The sequence below is a fragment of the Temnothorax longispinosus genome, chromosome 11, assembly GCF_030848805.1.
Source record: "Temnothorax longispinosus isolate EJ_2023e chromosome 11, Tlon_JGU_v1, whole genome shotgun sequence".
In the NCBI taxonomy this organism is placed as follows: Eukaryota; Metazoa; Arthropoda; class Insecta; order Hymenoptera; family Formicidae; genus Temnothorax; species Temnothorax longispinosus.
In genome coordinates, this window is record NC_092368.1 from 16910611 (window position 1) to 16924860 (window position 14250).

Here is a 14250-nt window from a genome sequence, read left to right on the forward strand (position 1 = left end):
ATAAATGCAAATAAATGGTCCCAATTCTCTACGAGCGACGTTCGTACGGCCAACGATCTTCTTGGGTGTAGGGTGTCTGGTGTGTAGTAAACAGTAAACACTAGTAAATGTAAAATGTAAATTCGTCGATTCTCTTTTATTCATCACAAGATAAAAAAAAGACTATAGGGGTGACATCTGTAAACCGTTTTCGGAACTTCAGTCGACAAGCAAGTAAAGAGCAAGTGGTGGCAATTGGCAATTGGCAAAGTGGTCCGTCAACGGTCGAAGTGCGCGCCTGCGGTCTCGTCGTGGTTACGTTTTATACTGATTTATGTCACGACAATCTGCCGATTAATGAAGTTACCCGCGGCGTCGATGCGCCCTTTTCTACGTGCCTTCGTAAGTGTCTCACGATCCGTCGTCAACATTTCGAGGGAACCTCGGATCATGCATTATGCTTATGCATTATGCATCGCATCGCGTTTACGTCAGACCGCCACCATATGCGCTACTAACCTTAATTGTCGTAAAATAAGCTCGTAGGATAGGTCAGAGTGCCAATGGTGGGAAATTTGAAATGAAAGGTCGCTTGTATGTATTAACGTATGTATGTTATGTGTTATGTACATACAATTTATATATTTTATATTAATTTGCAATCTTATCTATTAACTTACAAGATTAAACCCAATAAAATATACTAATCAATATATACTAATCCTATATGAAAATTATATACTGAAAATACTTTTGTTTAAATTATTTCAAGTCCATAGCGCCCGAACATCGTGTTGACATGATCGATTCCACCCTGAAGCCCGAAGTCGTGCTTTCGGAGAGCAATCGTAAGGCTTGCATCGAAAAATTCAAGTCCATCCGGGTGCCAAAGGCGAGCAACGTGGCAGAAGCAGCCGTTTTGGTCCCGTTATGTTTATATAAAGGAGAACTCGGTTTCTTATATATGCTGCGGTCCATGAGGGTCACATCCAATCCAGGACAAGTCAGTTATTTATTATCTTACAATTAGTATCTGTAAATATCTTAAAAAAAGTTATGTGAACAAATGTATATTTTAAGTTAATAAATTTGTGCTCTCTTCTTAAGGATATCTGTTCTAGGTATCTTTCCCGGGTGGCATGCGCGACGAGACTGACGTCGATCTACGGGAAACCGCGTTGCGAGAAACCTGGGAGGAGCTCAAGATCCCTAAGGAGAAGGTCGACGTGTGGACCGCGGGAAATCTCATCGGCAAGGGCAACGTTAACGTAATGCCGGTTCTAGCTTATATCGGCGAGGTAGTGCCGGAAAAGCTGGAGATCAATCATGACGAGGTGGAAGAAGCGTTCGTAGTTAGTTTGCAGAAACTGTGCGATCCTGAGCTAATTCATTTTACGAGTTTTCGCCATCCAGTTATGACCCTGCCGTGTTATCTGGGTGGAAAGCACCGTGTCTGGGGATTTACCGGCGCTATCACTCACATGGCACTCGAATGCTTGGTGCCGCAGGTCTACAAATACAAGTTCTTTTCAGTACGACCGATAACGAATGATTCTAGCGAGACGGAATCGAATTACTTTGATTATAACGCGACGCATTCGAAGATATAAAGGATAGATTAGAGTAAAAAGAGAGCAACAGAATTTTAATGAATTCAAATTTCGATGCTGATAGGTTTCCATGTTCATATACGTAATATGGTCTAAATTATCGGTAACCGGAAAATCAGATATTTTTTTATTATATTGAAAATTGAATTTATTAAAATTTCGCTCGATTTTAAATCTTGTGTATAAATTTTTGAATGTCAAAATTTAGTTTGAAATTGATCATTCAATTCTAATTCCATAACTTTGGAATGGAATTGAATTTAGATATTTTCTATGACATACTCAAAACTTGTTACAGATTTCGATCTGTGATTTTAGCGGTTATGGTTATTTAGCGTAATATATATTAATATATGATATTTAAATAACATCGTGTTCATAACTTTGTACAAAATTAAATTGAATAAAAATGCTTAGTCGAATGCAAATTGACTTTATAAACTTTATATTTTAGTATATTCATAGCTCGAGTGCATAAAGAAGAATTGTCAGCTGATTGCGTGGAATTATATCTTTAGTCTTTTTTTTTCTTTGACAAAAAATTATCTTCTATTTTAATGAATATTTAATATCATCATATATAGAAGAAACAATCAATAACCATTGGAGTAACTTGAGCAATTCTTCAAGACGTATACAAAATTCCAAATCTAATGTGCGATATCCAATAAAAGGAGATTTGTTTATTAAAACAAAAATATCACTAATTACAGTCTCTAGAAAACGCACTTTTCTCTCTCTATTGCAATAAAAATCTATAACATCAAATTTCTACAAATATAAATATGGATTTCGCGCGCACCGGATATGATGTTCGTCATAATAAGCCCAATGGATTGAATGGATATTTTCGGAACAACAAATCATCGAATCGTCATCTTGTAACAAAACCGACAACCGATACTGATTTGTTGGATCTAATGTGATCCAATAATAGTAACCAATCACGTTCGTTTGCGCTTTTGATTGTACGTACGCACTACTCTTGTCTCTGCAGTCAATGACGAGAGACAGATGCGCGTCGTTTCCGGCGGATTACGGGATTACTATTACTCGTAAAATCCGCGAGACGCGGCGACGACGGCGTCTGTTCTCTCGTAACTGCTCGTGACGGCGAGTTAGGCGAGTATACTCGATTTGATCGTGAAAGGAAAATCCGGAGGCATCATCGAGCGTTACCACATCGAAAACTTGATCGAGGTAAAGAGAATATCCTTGGAAGTCGTCCGCTTTCATAGCCAACCTCATTTTCGTGCTTAACGATTCCTTTCGACTTAATTTCGGCGTATGAACGACGGGCCGTGTCGTGCGTGTCGTGTTGAATTTACATATATACGCATCTCGTTGCAGAGCATGGACTCTCGGAGACGTTTGTCGAGATTATAAGCCCTCCGTTAATTCATCATCATCATCACTCGGTTGAGAAATCGACGAAGGAATAGGAAAAGCCGACAATCTAGCTAGCCAAGATGTATTTGTACAATCTGACCCTTCAACGTGCTACGGGCATCACGCACGCGGTGCACGGCAATTTCTCCGGCAGTAAGATGCAGGAGATTCTCGTCTCCCGCGGCAAATCGTTAGAGCTGCTACGACCGGATCCGAATACAGGAAAAGTCCATACCCTGCTGACCGTAGAAGTTTTCGGCATCATTCGATCCCTCATGGCATTTAGATTGACCGGTGGAACGAAGGATTACATTGTCGTCGGATCAGATTCTGGGCGTATAGTAATATTGGAGTACATTCCTGCTAAGAACAGCTTTGAAAAGGTACATCAGGAGACTTTTGGCAAGAGTGGATGTAGGCGCATCGTTCCTGGCCAATATCTTGCTATCGATCCGAAAGGAAGAGCGGTTATGATAGGTATATATATTTTTATCTCACATTTTTGCCTTCGGCAGTTTTATGGAACAATTTATATTGTTATTCTTGTCGTTAAATACCATGTGATTATTCTTTCCGTGTTTCAACTGAATAACATTGATTACATCTTTATTATTATTATGATGGTATTTTATTGATAACACAATTAATACAATTAATTACTTTGATGTGAATCTAATGTTATATTTTGTTATATTTACTGTTGTAGGTGCTATTGAAAAGCAGAAACTTGTGTACATTCTCAACAGAGACGCTGAGGCTCGTCTTACAATCTCTTCTCCATTGGAAGCTCATAAGAGCAACACTCTGGTGTATCATACTGTTGGCGTCGACGTTGGTTTTGAGAATCCTATGTTTGCGTGTTTAGAGATCGATTACGAGGTAAACTTGTGTAACTTTTGTATCACTTTTTTAATAACAGATATTGTTGATAGTATCACATGATTATTATTCCGTGTTTCAACTGATTAGCATTGATTACATCTATTTGTTGTTATGATATACTTATACGATCATATTTGCAGTATTATATTCATATAAAGCGTGTATATTTAATATCTCTTGCAAAAATGTTAATTCAGGAAGCTGACAGCGATCCCACGGGCGACGCGGCAGTGAAAACGCAGCAAACGCTTACGCTATATGAGCTTGATCTCGGTCTAAATCACGTAGTACGGAAGTACAGTGAGCCATTGGAGGAACACGCTAACTTCCTTGTGTCTGTGCCCGGTGGCAACGATGGTCCAAGCGGCGTACTCATCTGTTCCGAAAACTATCTCACGTACAAGAACCTCGGGGATCAGCACGACATACGTTGTCCGATTCCGCGACGCCGTAACGACTTGGACGATCCTGAGAGAGGAATGATATTCGTGTGCTCGGCCACGCACAAGACGAAGAGCATGTTCTTCTTTTTGGCGCAGACAGAGCAGGGTGATATTTTCAAAATTACCCTCGAGACGGACGAGGACATGGTCACCGAAATTAAGCTGAAATACTTCGACACGGTACCGGTAGCTGCGAGTATGTGCGTCCTGAAAACGGGATTCCTGTTCGTCGCCTCGGAATTTGGCAACCAGTTAGTATTATAGACCACATGATTAATGCGTTCGAATTACTGCAAACAGCGCAATTACATTGCCCTTTTTTAGTTATCTGTATCAAATAGCGCATCTCGGAGACGACGACGACGAACCCGAGTTTAGTTCGGCAATGCCACTGGAAGAAGGTGACACTTTTTTCTTCGCCCCTCGACCACTTCGAAATCTAGTGCTAGTCGACGAGATGGACAGTCTCTCGCCCATAATGGCTTGTCAGGTGATATATCTATTTTATAAGATACAAGTTTCTTATTCTCGACTATGACGCACGTCAAGTAGGTAGGAGACGTTACTCGTGCGTCTCTTTCCTGTGGGATACTGTGCAATAACAAAATTCTCTTCGTCGCCTTTGGTTTGTTATTGCAAATTGAAGTGAATACTTGGAGAGACAAGCGTACACTTGTAATCACGATATTTTTCTTTTCTCACGGGTCTCTTGCAGAAAAGACGAGAAGCTTTATGAGAGATTTTGACTGTATAGGTAGCAGATCTGGCGAACGAAGATACACCGCAATTGTATATCGCTTGCGGACGAGGACCGCGATCCACGTTACGAGTGTTACGCCATGGTCTCGAAGTTTCCGAGATGGCCGTGAGCGAGCTGCCTGGTAATCCAAATGCTGTATGGACTGTGAAGAGAAGAATCGATGGTTAGTCAAATGATATTTCTACATAACAAATTGTCTGCATGTTTCCACTTGAATTGCTTATTCGACAGTTGATAAGTTTTAGCTATCATTTCATTGAGAATTTACTTTCCACATGTCTCGTCTATCTCTATCCTTTTTAAAATCTTTTTTACGTCAAAGCGACGAGGACTGAAGTATTCTATTCAGTCAGCATTACAAGTATCACAGATACTTCTATGTTTCTTCCATTCTCTATTTGCGAAAGTGGATCGTAAGTGGCTCAATAGCATAATTCGAACAGATTTGCGTAAAGCTTTGGGGTAAGAACATTAGTACTTAATATAACTTGGAAAAGAAAATTGTAGTTTTGCTTTAAAAAGACAAACGGCATCGGTTTTATAAAACGATATTAATAAACCTGGTGGCTTGATACACTCTTATCAAACACCAGTTCTCTCTTTCAGGATGCCAGCGCGCTATTGGTTGACCCACAGAACTCTGAATGACCGAAAGGTAAGGAACTTCGGCGCGAAATTGGCACGAGTAAGAGTCGATTCGTTCGACAAAAAAAATTTAAAAAAAGTAGGCGAAAGCCCGTCGACTCTTTCTGTGCCGCACGAGAGCGTGCGCAGTCGAATGATCGAGGACACCTATATTATATCTCTCTGTGCAAATTCAAATATTCGATTCGACGACGCATTTTCCTACGTATTGAGGATGAGCTTTGTAATTTTGATTGCAGAGGAATATGATGCATACATCATAGTGTCCTTCGTGAACGCCACACTCGTACTCAGTATCGGCGAGACTGTCGAGGAAGTAACGGACTCGGGTTTTCTCGGTACAACACCGACCTTGAGTTGCTCCGCTTTGGGCGAGGACGCATTGGTGCAGGTACATTGCACATGGAAATTATATTGTATGGTATTCCGTGGACCCCATGCGTGAACCATACATCCCATGTTGTATTAAATTTGAGAGTAATGTAAAATTAAAGTAAGTAAAATTTGATTCGATCATTAAAACATTTTTAAATTGACTTTAGGTTAAATTATAAATAACAATCTCAATTAATAGATTGTCTGATCAAAAATTAATCATGGTTTTTTTTTTAATTCATATTTTTGGGACAATGGTATATGCATGGGATTGTAGAATTTTTCTCTCGATTGCACTCGGTATCTCCGGCACCTGGTTGACCACGTGCCGGTCGCAAAAAAGTGCTAAAATATTCGGGCTCACGCATCGTTGGAACGTTCTGGATTTAGTCTAAACTTTCCTGGTATTACAGGCCCAACAATCGTACTACAGAAATCTTTTAATTTTTACAATAATACATAATCCAATATATTTTGTTTTATTATTATTAAGTATATGACACGTGAAATATATAATTTAATCATCTGAAATCTCAAACGTCTTTCAGGTATATCCTGACGGTATACGTCACATCCGAGCAGATAAGCGTGTCAACGAATGGAAGGCACCTGGCAAGAAGACCATCGTGAAATGCGCGGTCAATCAACGTCAAGTTGTGATTGCCCTCACTGGAGGGGAACTAGTCTACTTCGAGATGGATCCTGTATGTATTTGCAATAATTCTTAACGCTTCCGCGATTATTCCAACGATCGCATTATTTGTTCTCTCTGAGGTGTCTGATTCTTGTTCTCAGAGAAGTAGAGGATGCGAAGAGCATACTACTCATTTCATCTTGCATGACCAACCTAACTGAGCCTATTGCTTAGTGGTTGGAACTGATGGAGAGTGAACAAGACATCGCAAAATTTTTCGTCAGTAATGGCTTTCTATTAGTCCATGTATCTTTTCAGACCGGACAATTGAACGAGTATACGGAAAGGAAAAAGATGCCCTCGGAAGTAATGTGCATGGCCCTTGGAAACGTGGCAGTGGGCGAGCAACGCTCGTGGTTCCTGGCTGTCGGTCTACAGGACAATACCGTGAGGATAATATCGTTGGATCCCTCGGACTGTCTAGCGCCAAGAAGCATGCAGGCATTACCAGCAGCTGCGGAAAGTTTATGCATCGTGGAAATGGGCGCCAAGGAGGCGGACAATTCCGAGGATGCAGCGCCACAGCAATCCAGTTTGTACCTGAATATAGGTAAATTATATCTCCAAATTTGCATCTATATTTTTGCTCGTAGTTTTCATTTCTAAAAAAATTGTGTCAAATCGCCTTTAATACGTGTTGTATGTTACTATTAATTCCAGGTTTGCAAAATGGAGTGCTACTCAGAACTGTGTTGGATCCGATTTCCGGCGATCTCGCAGACACGAGAACTCGCTACCTGGGCTCTCGTCCCGTTAAACTCTTCAGAATACGAATGCAAGGAAATCAGGCGGTACTGGCGATGAGCAGCCGATCCTGGCTGAGTTACTACCATCAGAATCGTTTTCATCTAACGCCTCTATCGTATGAGAGTCTTGAATTCGCGTCGGGGTTCAGTTCCGAGCAGTGTCCAGAGGGTATTGTCGCCATATCGACGAACACATTGAGGATCCTGGCTCTCGAAAAACTTGGCGCCGTGTTCAATCAAGTGAGCTTCCCGTTGGAATACACGCCGAGGAAGTTCGCGATTCACCCCGATTCCGCGCATCTAGTGGTCATTGAGACTGAACACAACGCTTACACAGAAGAGACTAAGCAACAGAGAAGACTGCAGATGGCAGAGGAGATGCAAGAGGCGGCCGGTGCCGAGGAAGCGGCGGTCGCTCGGGAATTGGCAGAGGCATTCCTGTCGGAAGAACCAAACGAGGCGGTTTTCGGTGCTCCGCGGGCAGGCCCGGGACTGTGGGCCTCTATGCTGAGAATAATGGCACCAACTACCGGGCAAACATTCGAAGTTCATCGTTTCGAACAAAACCTAGCTGCGTTATGGTAAGCAACAAAAAAGAACAATCAAGCTTGATCAAAATCATAGTTGTCCAATGTTATAAATGTTGTTCCTTTACAGCCTTTGCCTCGTGAAGTTCGCCAATCAAGGTGACCAGCTGTTTCTCATCGTTGGAGTCGCGAAAGAATTTCAATTGAATCCTAGAGTTAGCAATGGCGGTTTTCTTTATACGTACAAGTAAGATATCTTATTTATTCCTAGTGTTCTCTCTGATATTTGCATACTAAAATGATGATTATCAATTTGGATGTCTGTATTTTAATGATGTAGTCCTGCAGTGCTGATTTTTATAGCAACTTTCAACGAACATGATATTTCTCGTGACGAAATAATCAAAAGTGATTGCTTTATGTTCCAGAGTAAATGCGGAGTGTACCAGTATCGAGCTACTGCACAAATCTTCATTAGATGAGGTACCATTGGCCATTTGTCCGTATCAAGGTCGAGTACTGGTCGGCGTGGGTAGGATGTTACGGCTTTACGACATGGGTAAAAAGAAATTATTGCGTAAGTGCGAGAACAAGCATATACCGAACGCTGTCGTATCGATCAACGCGATTGGTCAACGGATCTACGTCAGCGACGTGCAGGAATCCGTATACGCTGTGAGGTACAAGCGCCAGGAGAATCAGTTAATCGTTTTTGCGGATGACACGCACCCCAGGTGGATCACGACGACGTGCGTGTTGGATTACGATACCGTCGCCACCGCCGATAAATTCGGAAACATAGCTGTGGTGAGTTCTTACCGTGGTCGCCTTATTTTTATTAACAATGTGCAACGCGTTTGTATAACAATTATATAATTTATTATATTCTTGTCTTTCCTCTTTTCAGATACGATTGGCGACTGGCATTAATGACGACGTAGACGAAGATCCTACCGGAAACAAGGCTCTCTGGGACCGAGGATTACTGAATGGTGCGAGCCAGAAAGCGGACACAGTGGCGTGTTTCCACGTCGGCGAGACGGTAATGTCGTTGCAGAAGGCAACTCTCATACCGGGCGGCTCTGAGAGTCTGGTGTACACAACCCTAAGCGGAACGGTAGGTGTGCTCGTACCGTTCACAAGCCACGAGGATCACGATTTCTTCCAGCATCTGGAGATGCACATGCGATCCGAGCATCCTCCTCTATGCGGCAGAGATCATCTGTCCTTCCGGTCGTACTATTACCCTGTAAAAAATGTCATCGACGGCGATCTCTGCGAACAATTCAACTCGATCGAGCCTGCTAAACAGAAGAGCATCTCCGGCGATCTCGAGAGAACGCCATCCGAGGTGTCGAAGAAGTTGGAGGACATACGTACGCGTTACGCTTTCTAAATTTTTCAGACGCAAGGACCATGTCCTTCGACGTACTGTTTTTTCAACTCTAGAACTCTGATGTTTTTAATATATAAATGATCTTGAAAAAATCCGCGATGGATGCTATTAATTTTTTTTATTAATCAATCTTTCTTTTTGCATATTATTGGATCAATGTAATACATCTAAAACCGTCGATTTGATCGTGCAAACTAAATTCTGTTATAGGTACATGATGATTGCGCATAAAAGTTCAAAGCTGTGTAAAAATTCGAGATTTTTTTTATATGTGTGATAGCTTTATATTATATAGACATAAACATAACTTTTAGAATATGTATATGTTAACATCGAGATGTAATGTATATTCTCAATTTCTCTTAAACAAATTGTCAATAATGGGAAAAAAGTAACAGTATTTTAATAGCTTTAGAGACTCGTGTAAGTTTTTTGTATTTCAGTAACAATTATAAATCACTATGAAAATCACGAAACATTGACTCATAAAAGTGTGAAAGTTATCGGATTTGGCTCTTACGTTATAAATAGATTTTAATTATATTTATACCACGAGTGTAGATATATAAATGTAATGACGTTGTTCTACCACTTATATATACCAAACTAACGCATTGCCATTCGAATCAGCGATTAAGCAATTAATTTCCGTTCATTGTGGTCTTGCAAATTGCACATTAAATCACCTACCAAATCTAACATCAATTCATCACCTAATATTGATTTGTATATCCATCCTCTGAATATCTAAGCATGAATATCTTTGAATATATTTCTTAAAGGAGAAATGCTCACCGTCTTTTTTTCTATTCTTCAAGAGACAATATCTCGCTATCTCTCTCCAAGTATACTCTCTCCAAGTACTTCATATACTTGTAAATTTTTATATTGTGTATGTATATATGTTTTTTAAGTTTATTGCTCCTAAAACGGGAGTTGCCATCATTTCATGCATTTTCAGTCAAAATATTTTTTTTACTCTTTAATAATCTCCTGTAAACCGTGAGATCGAAACTTGAGATCTATCGGCTACGAACGATCGACCATTCCTCCACAGAGCCACGGGGTGTTCGTCTAATGTTTTAAAGTAAATTTTCCTATTCGATTTATGAACATTTTCTCGATGGCGGATTTTCAACGACCATCAGGAATTGCCCCGCTATTACATGGTGCTACAGTTTCTGAAAAAGTAGATCTTATCCTCGTCAACGAGTTCACTTCATTCCGACTGAAACTTAAAACTCGTTTTTTAGTTTCGTTACATTCGCATGCAATTTTTACGGAAAAGAGATATAAGTCACATATTCAATCTTCATTGGAGGAAATGGTATGCCACGCCTAGAGAGACCTTTCCTTTCCCATATTTTTCAAATTTGGATGAGAATTATGAGAGATAAAATCAGAAACCTTATCTGCAATGTTATACATCTAATAATGAAAGTATATGTTTTCAGTATATTTGAATATAAAATATAAAGCAATTCAAGGAAGGATCAAACGACGAGAGATTTCGAGCTATTTTAAAAATTCACATAAATTTTATATGAATTAAAATTAAAATCACGGAACATATTAATATCAGGTCGAATTATTAGGACTGGATTGAACGAAGTCACATTTTCCCAAAGGAGCAAGACTTCGATTTGCAGGGTCTGCAAATAGATTTTGCTATTTAAGGATATCTAAATACTTGAATTAGAACAGTGGAGCGATGAATCTATCTACGTTATGCGCCGTTATGGCATAACTAGGTGAGCATGCATCCCGGCGGTGCATTCATCACTCAATTGCATCTCCCTCCAGTCCCTCCTCTTCTCTTCCCGATACTCATGCATGCACATGATTACTCACACGTACGCGCACACATACAGTCTCCTCAAAACATTCTATAACTTAACGCATGAGTGCACTGCACACCGGCGCGAAATTTGGGAAAATTTACTATTCTATTCTATTGTTATTTAATATACTTGTAATTACTTAACACACGCGCATTATTCGGCAAAAATAATGTCATGTTTCTCGGAAACGAGAAAATAACAGAATTTAGGTAGGGTACAGCGGGTACACCCCAAATAGCAAAACGCCCGTCATATTTACGTAAACTCGTAACGAGTGTTTGCGTTTGCGTTTGCGCAAATAACGTGTAAAGATGCAGTCGCAAAATGGTCAGTAAAAATATTGAATTTATTTCAGGCAACGGTTTATTTAACGTTCGTTATTTTTGGCCAGAAAACTCCGGGTGTAATCACTAATCAAGTTGTAAATAGTTGGCATATTATTGATGGAAGCAAATGTACATATTCTGACTGCAAACACATCTTTGCCGCAAAAGCACCGTTATATAAATATGAATCCTAGACGCTAGACGGAACTAGCGGATTCATGTTTACGCAATGTTTGTGGCAACAATACATAAATTTATCTTTAGCGTTTGCATAATTTTGATGCAGTATGCACCCTCACGTATCGCGTGCGTCGGGCGCGCACAAGTAGGTATTTCACTTAACATTTCAAAATCTAAATTTATGTGAATTTTATGTCATTTCCTGTAACAATTATTTAATTAGTAATTAAGCAAGCATTGAGATATATATCTTTCGATACCTATGGAAAAAATCATCAGAATTATTACATTAGAAGAACATATTTTACCGTATATTCGACGAAAGGTTACGTGAATTAAAATCGATTCAAACTTTGCGCCCATTAAAATATTTCTTTTATGACAAACTTGAAATCGTAACTCATTTCAACTTGATTCACAACCTGGATCACCCTGGATCGTTGCCCTAATACAGTACGAAACATAAGTATTTATCGGGAGCATATGCGGGAAATGCATACACGCTTCGATACGATACACGCATAAATTCGTGCGTTATGTACAATTTACATATTATTGATGGAAACAATTTACACATTGCAATTTACATATCTTTGCCGTAAAAGCACTATAAGTATGAATCCTAGACGGAACTATAATTCATGTTTACGCAATGTTTGTGGCAATAACAAAATACAAGAATTGTTTTCAGCAACACGGTTTGCATAATGTTTTGCACACTCACGTTTTGCTATCTGGATAACTTTGTACAAATATAAAATGTATTTGTCGCTCGGGAGAAACATGACAAATAATATCGATACTAACGCGAAATAAATATATTATGTGTACAATAACAGTGATAACATACATGCGTAATTCCGGCACAATTTTTCGCGTCACGCTCCCGGATTTTCTTCCGTGCAAAAGTGGATTAGCTCGCTGCCTCGACACGCGAGATATCCCCGTCTAATTATAGGTACGCGGCTGTTTACCGCACCCTCGCGCGTTCACGCCGCTATCGGATTTATCCCGTGACCGCGTTTCGCGGGAATTAGATATTCTTAATTGGCACGTGCGGCGACGTGCATCGCGCGGACGATGAACCGCTTTGTAATAAGCGGAGATGATAATGATAATGAGCGCGACGCGCGAGATCGATAACCGCTTGGAGGAAGAAAAGGAACGCCGAGTGGCGACCGCTCGAGTACCGTTGATGCTGCAGATAACGCGATAAAAGAGTGTTATCAACGATCTCTTCAGAAAGGGAGAGAGAGAGAGAGAGAAAGATAGAAGAAGAGGAAGAAAAAGAAAGAGATGTGCAGAAAAGGGTGTGCGATATCCGAGTTCGATATCTCCGTCGTCGGCGTCGTCGCTTCGTCAGGACTCGGGATGAGGCGCGAGCGAGGAGGCTGTGCCGGCGCGATGCACGCGCCGGTGGCCGCACATATGTCATGTATATGTATTAGGAGCAACGAAACGTTGTCGAGCGGCGATAACGACGACGTCCTCGACACGCTTCGTCTCGGCGATACGGGTGCACGCGTCTCTCCGCAGGCTCCGAGCTCCGAGCTCCGAGAAGCTCGAGAACATCGGGGAGACCTCGAGAGTCGGCCAGTCGGGGGGATGGTTGCGGGTTGCGGTGCACCCCGTGCACCCTATACCATACCGCGTTTATACAGGATGTTCCACCTATCTCGAGCTCATTTCAAGTTGTATCCGCTTCCTCTGTCTGTGTCATCGCGGGGAAATGTACGAGGAAAAAATTATATTATATAATAGGAAGGTCAAGATTGTGTAATGTATAACTTTTACGTGTATAATTTTCCTTCTTTGCTTTTGACTGTCAAGCTGCGAAAACGAAAAAAGACAAAAACGAAGCGAAATTATCGCGGTTTTTTTCATCTAGAAACCAAGCTCTTTGATTTTTTTTTCCACTCAAAAATAAATTTGGATTGTTAACTTAACATATAATTTGATAGAGAAACAATGAGAGAGAGAGAAAAACGAGACAGAGAGACAGACAAAGAAAGAGAGTGAAAGAGATACATAGAATAACTGCCCCCCTTTGCACCAATCAATATAACACGGCGTATTGTTCTTTGTTTAAAAGCTCATATGGATGATCGATTCAAGATAATTTTGACAATCATAATATCCGTCTCTTTGAACAAAATAATTTCACGGAAGATACCGAGAGAACCAAGCTAACAATAAGTGGAACGCTCTATATACCGACGTCAAGAGTCTCGACAGTTGACGATCTCGTGGACAGCAGGGTGAAAAGAGAGACGGCAGCGGTGAAATCCACCTACTCGTGTATGTACATACATTGTACATACATATATGTATATGTAGATTGTAGATAAATTTCCATGTTAACATCTCTGCAATAAAAATCAATTGTCGTCATCGTGATACTAATGCACTCTGAAAAATTTATATAAAAATCTTTAGTTTTAGTATATCCACCTTTCG

General features: G+C 40.4%; 2 protein-coding genes across 4 annotated transcripts; both read left to right on the top strand.

Moving 5' to 3' along the window:
* The first annotated feature begins 195 nt into the window (after window positions 1-195).
* On the top strand, window positions 196-2017 carry LOC139821678 (mitochondrial coenzyme A diphosphatase NUDT8). 3 transcript variants are annotated; one of them, XM_071792906.1, is made up of 3 exons: window positions 196-381; window positions 752-982; window positions 1101-2017. In XM_071792906.1, exons 1-3 carry the CDS (start codon window positions 337-339, stop codon window positions 1587-1589), a joined length of 765 nt encoding a protein of 254 aa, XP_071649007.1. In that variant the 5' UTR covers window positions 196-336; the 3' UTR covers window positions 1590-2017. The 3 variants fall into 3 exon arrangements, with proteins under 3 accessions (XP_071649007.1, XP_071649009.1, XP_071649008.1); XM_071792908.1 differs by lacking the exon at window positions 196-381 and adding an exon at window positions 425-573; XM_071792907.1 differs by lacking the exon at window positions 196-381 and adding an exon at window positions 445-585.
* A 612-nt stretch (window positions 2018-2629) lies between these two features.
* On the top strand, window positions 2630-13648 carry Sf3b3 (splicing factor 3B subunit 3). The gene is made up of 13 exons (XM_071792773.1): window positions 2630-2789; window positions 2940-3455; window positions 3685-3857; window positions 4058-4554; window positions 4628-4793; window positions 5058-5226; window positions 5948-6099; window positions 6632-6787; window positions 7036-7327; window positions 7438-8104; window positions 8181-8297; window positions 8479-8857; window positions 8958-13648. Exons 2-13 carry the CDS (start codon window positions 3059-3061, stop codon window positions 9444-9446), a joined length of 3654 nt encoding a protein of 1217 aa, XP_071648874.1. The 5' UTR covers window positions 2630-2789; window positions 2940-3058; the 3' UTR covers window positions 9447-13648.
* Window positions 13649-14250: the final 602 nt, after the last annotated feature.

Bases quoted from the DNA above. Each gene is read 5' to 3' on its own strand.
- LOC139821678 (XM_071792906.1), top strand. From the start codon at position 337: ATGAAGTTACCCGCGGCGTCGATGCGCCCTTTTCTACGTGCCTTC. The intron at 382-751 runs GTAAGTGTCTCA...AATTATTTCAAG, and splicing joins GCCCTTTTCTACGTGCCTTC to TCCATAGCGCCCGAACATCG. The intron at 983-1,100 runs GTCAGTTATTTA...TATCTGTTCTAG, and splicing joins TCACATCCAATCCAGGACAA to GTATCTTTCCCGGGTGGCAT.
- Sf3b3 (XM_071792773.1), top strand. From the start codon at position 3,059: ATGTATTTGTACAATCTGACCCTTCAACGTGCTACGGGCATCACGCAC. The intron at 3,456-3,684 runs GTATATATATTT...TTACTGTTGTAG, and splicing joins AGGAAGAGCGGTTATGATAG to GTGCTATTGAAAAGCAGAAA. The intron at 4,555-4,627 runs GTTAGTATTATA...GCCCTTTTTTAG, and splicing joins GCCTCGGAATTTGGCAACCA to TTATCTGTATCAAATAGCGC.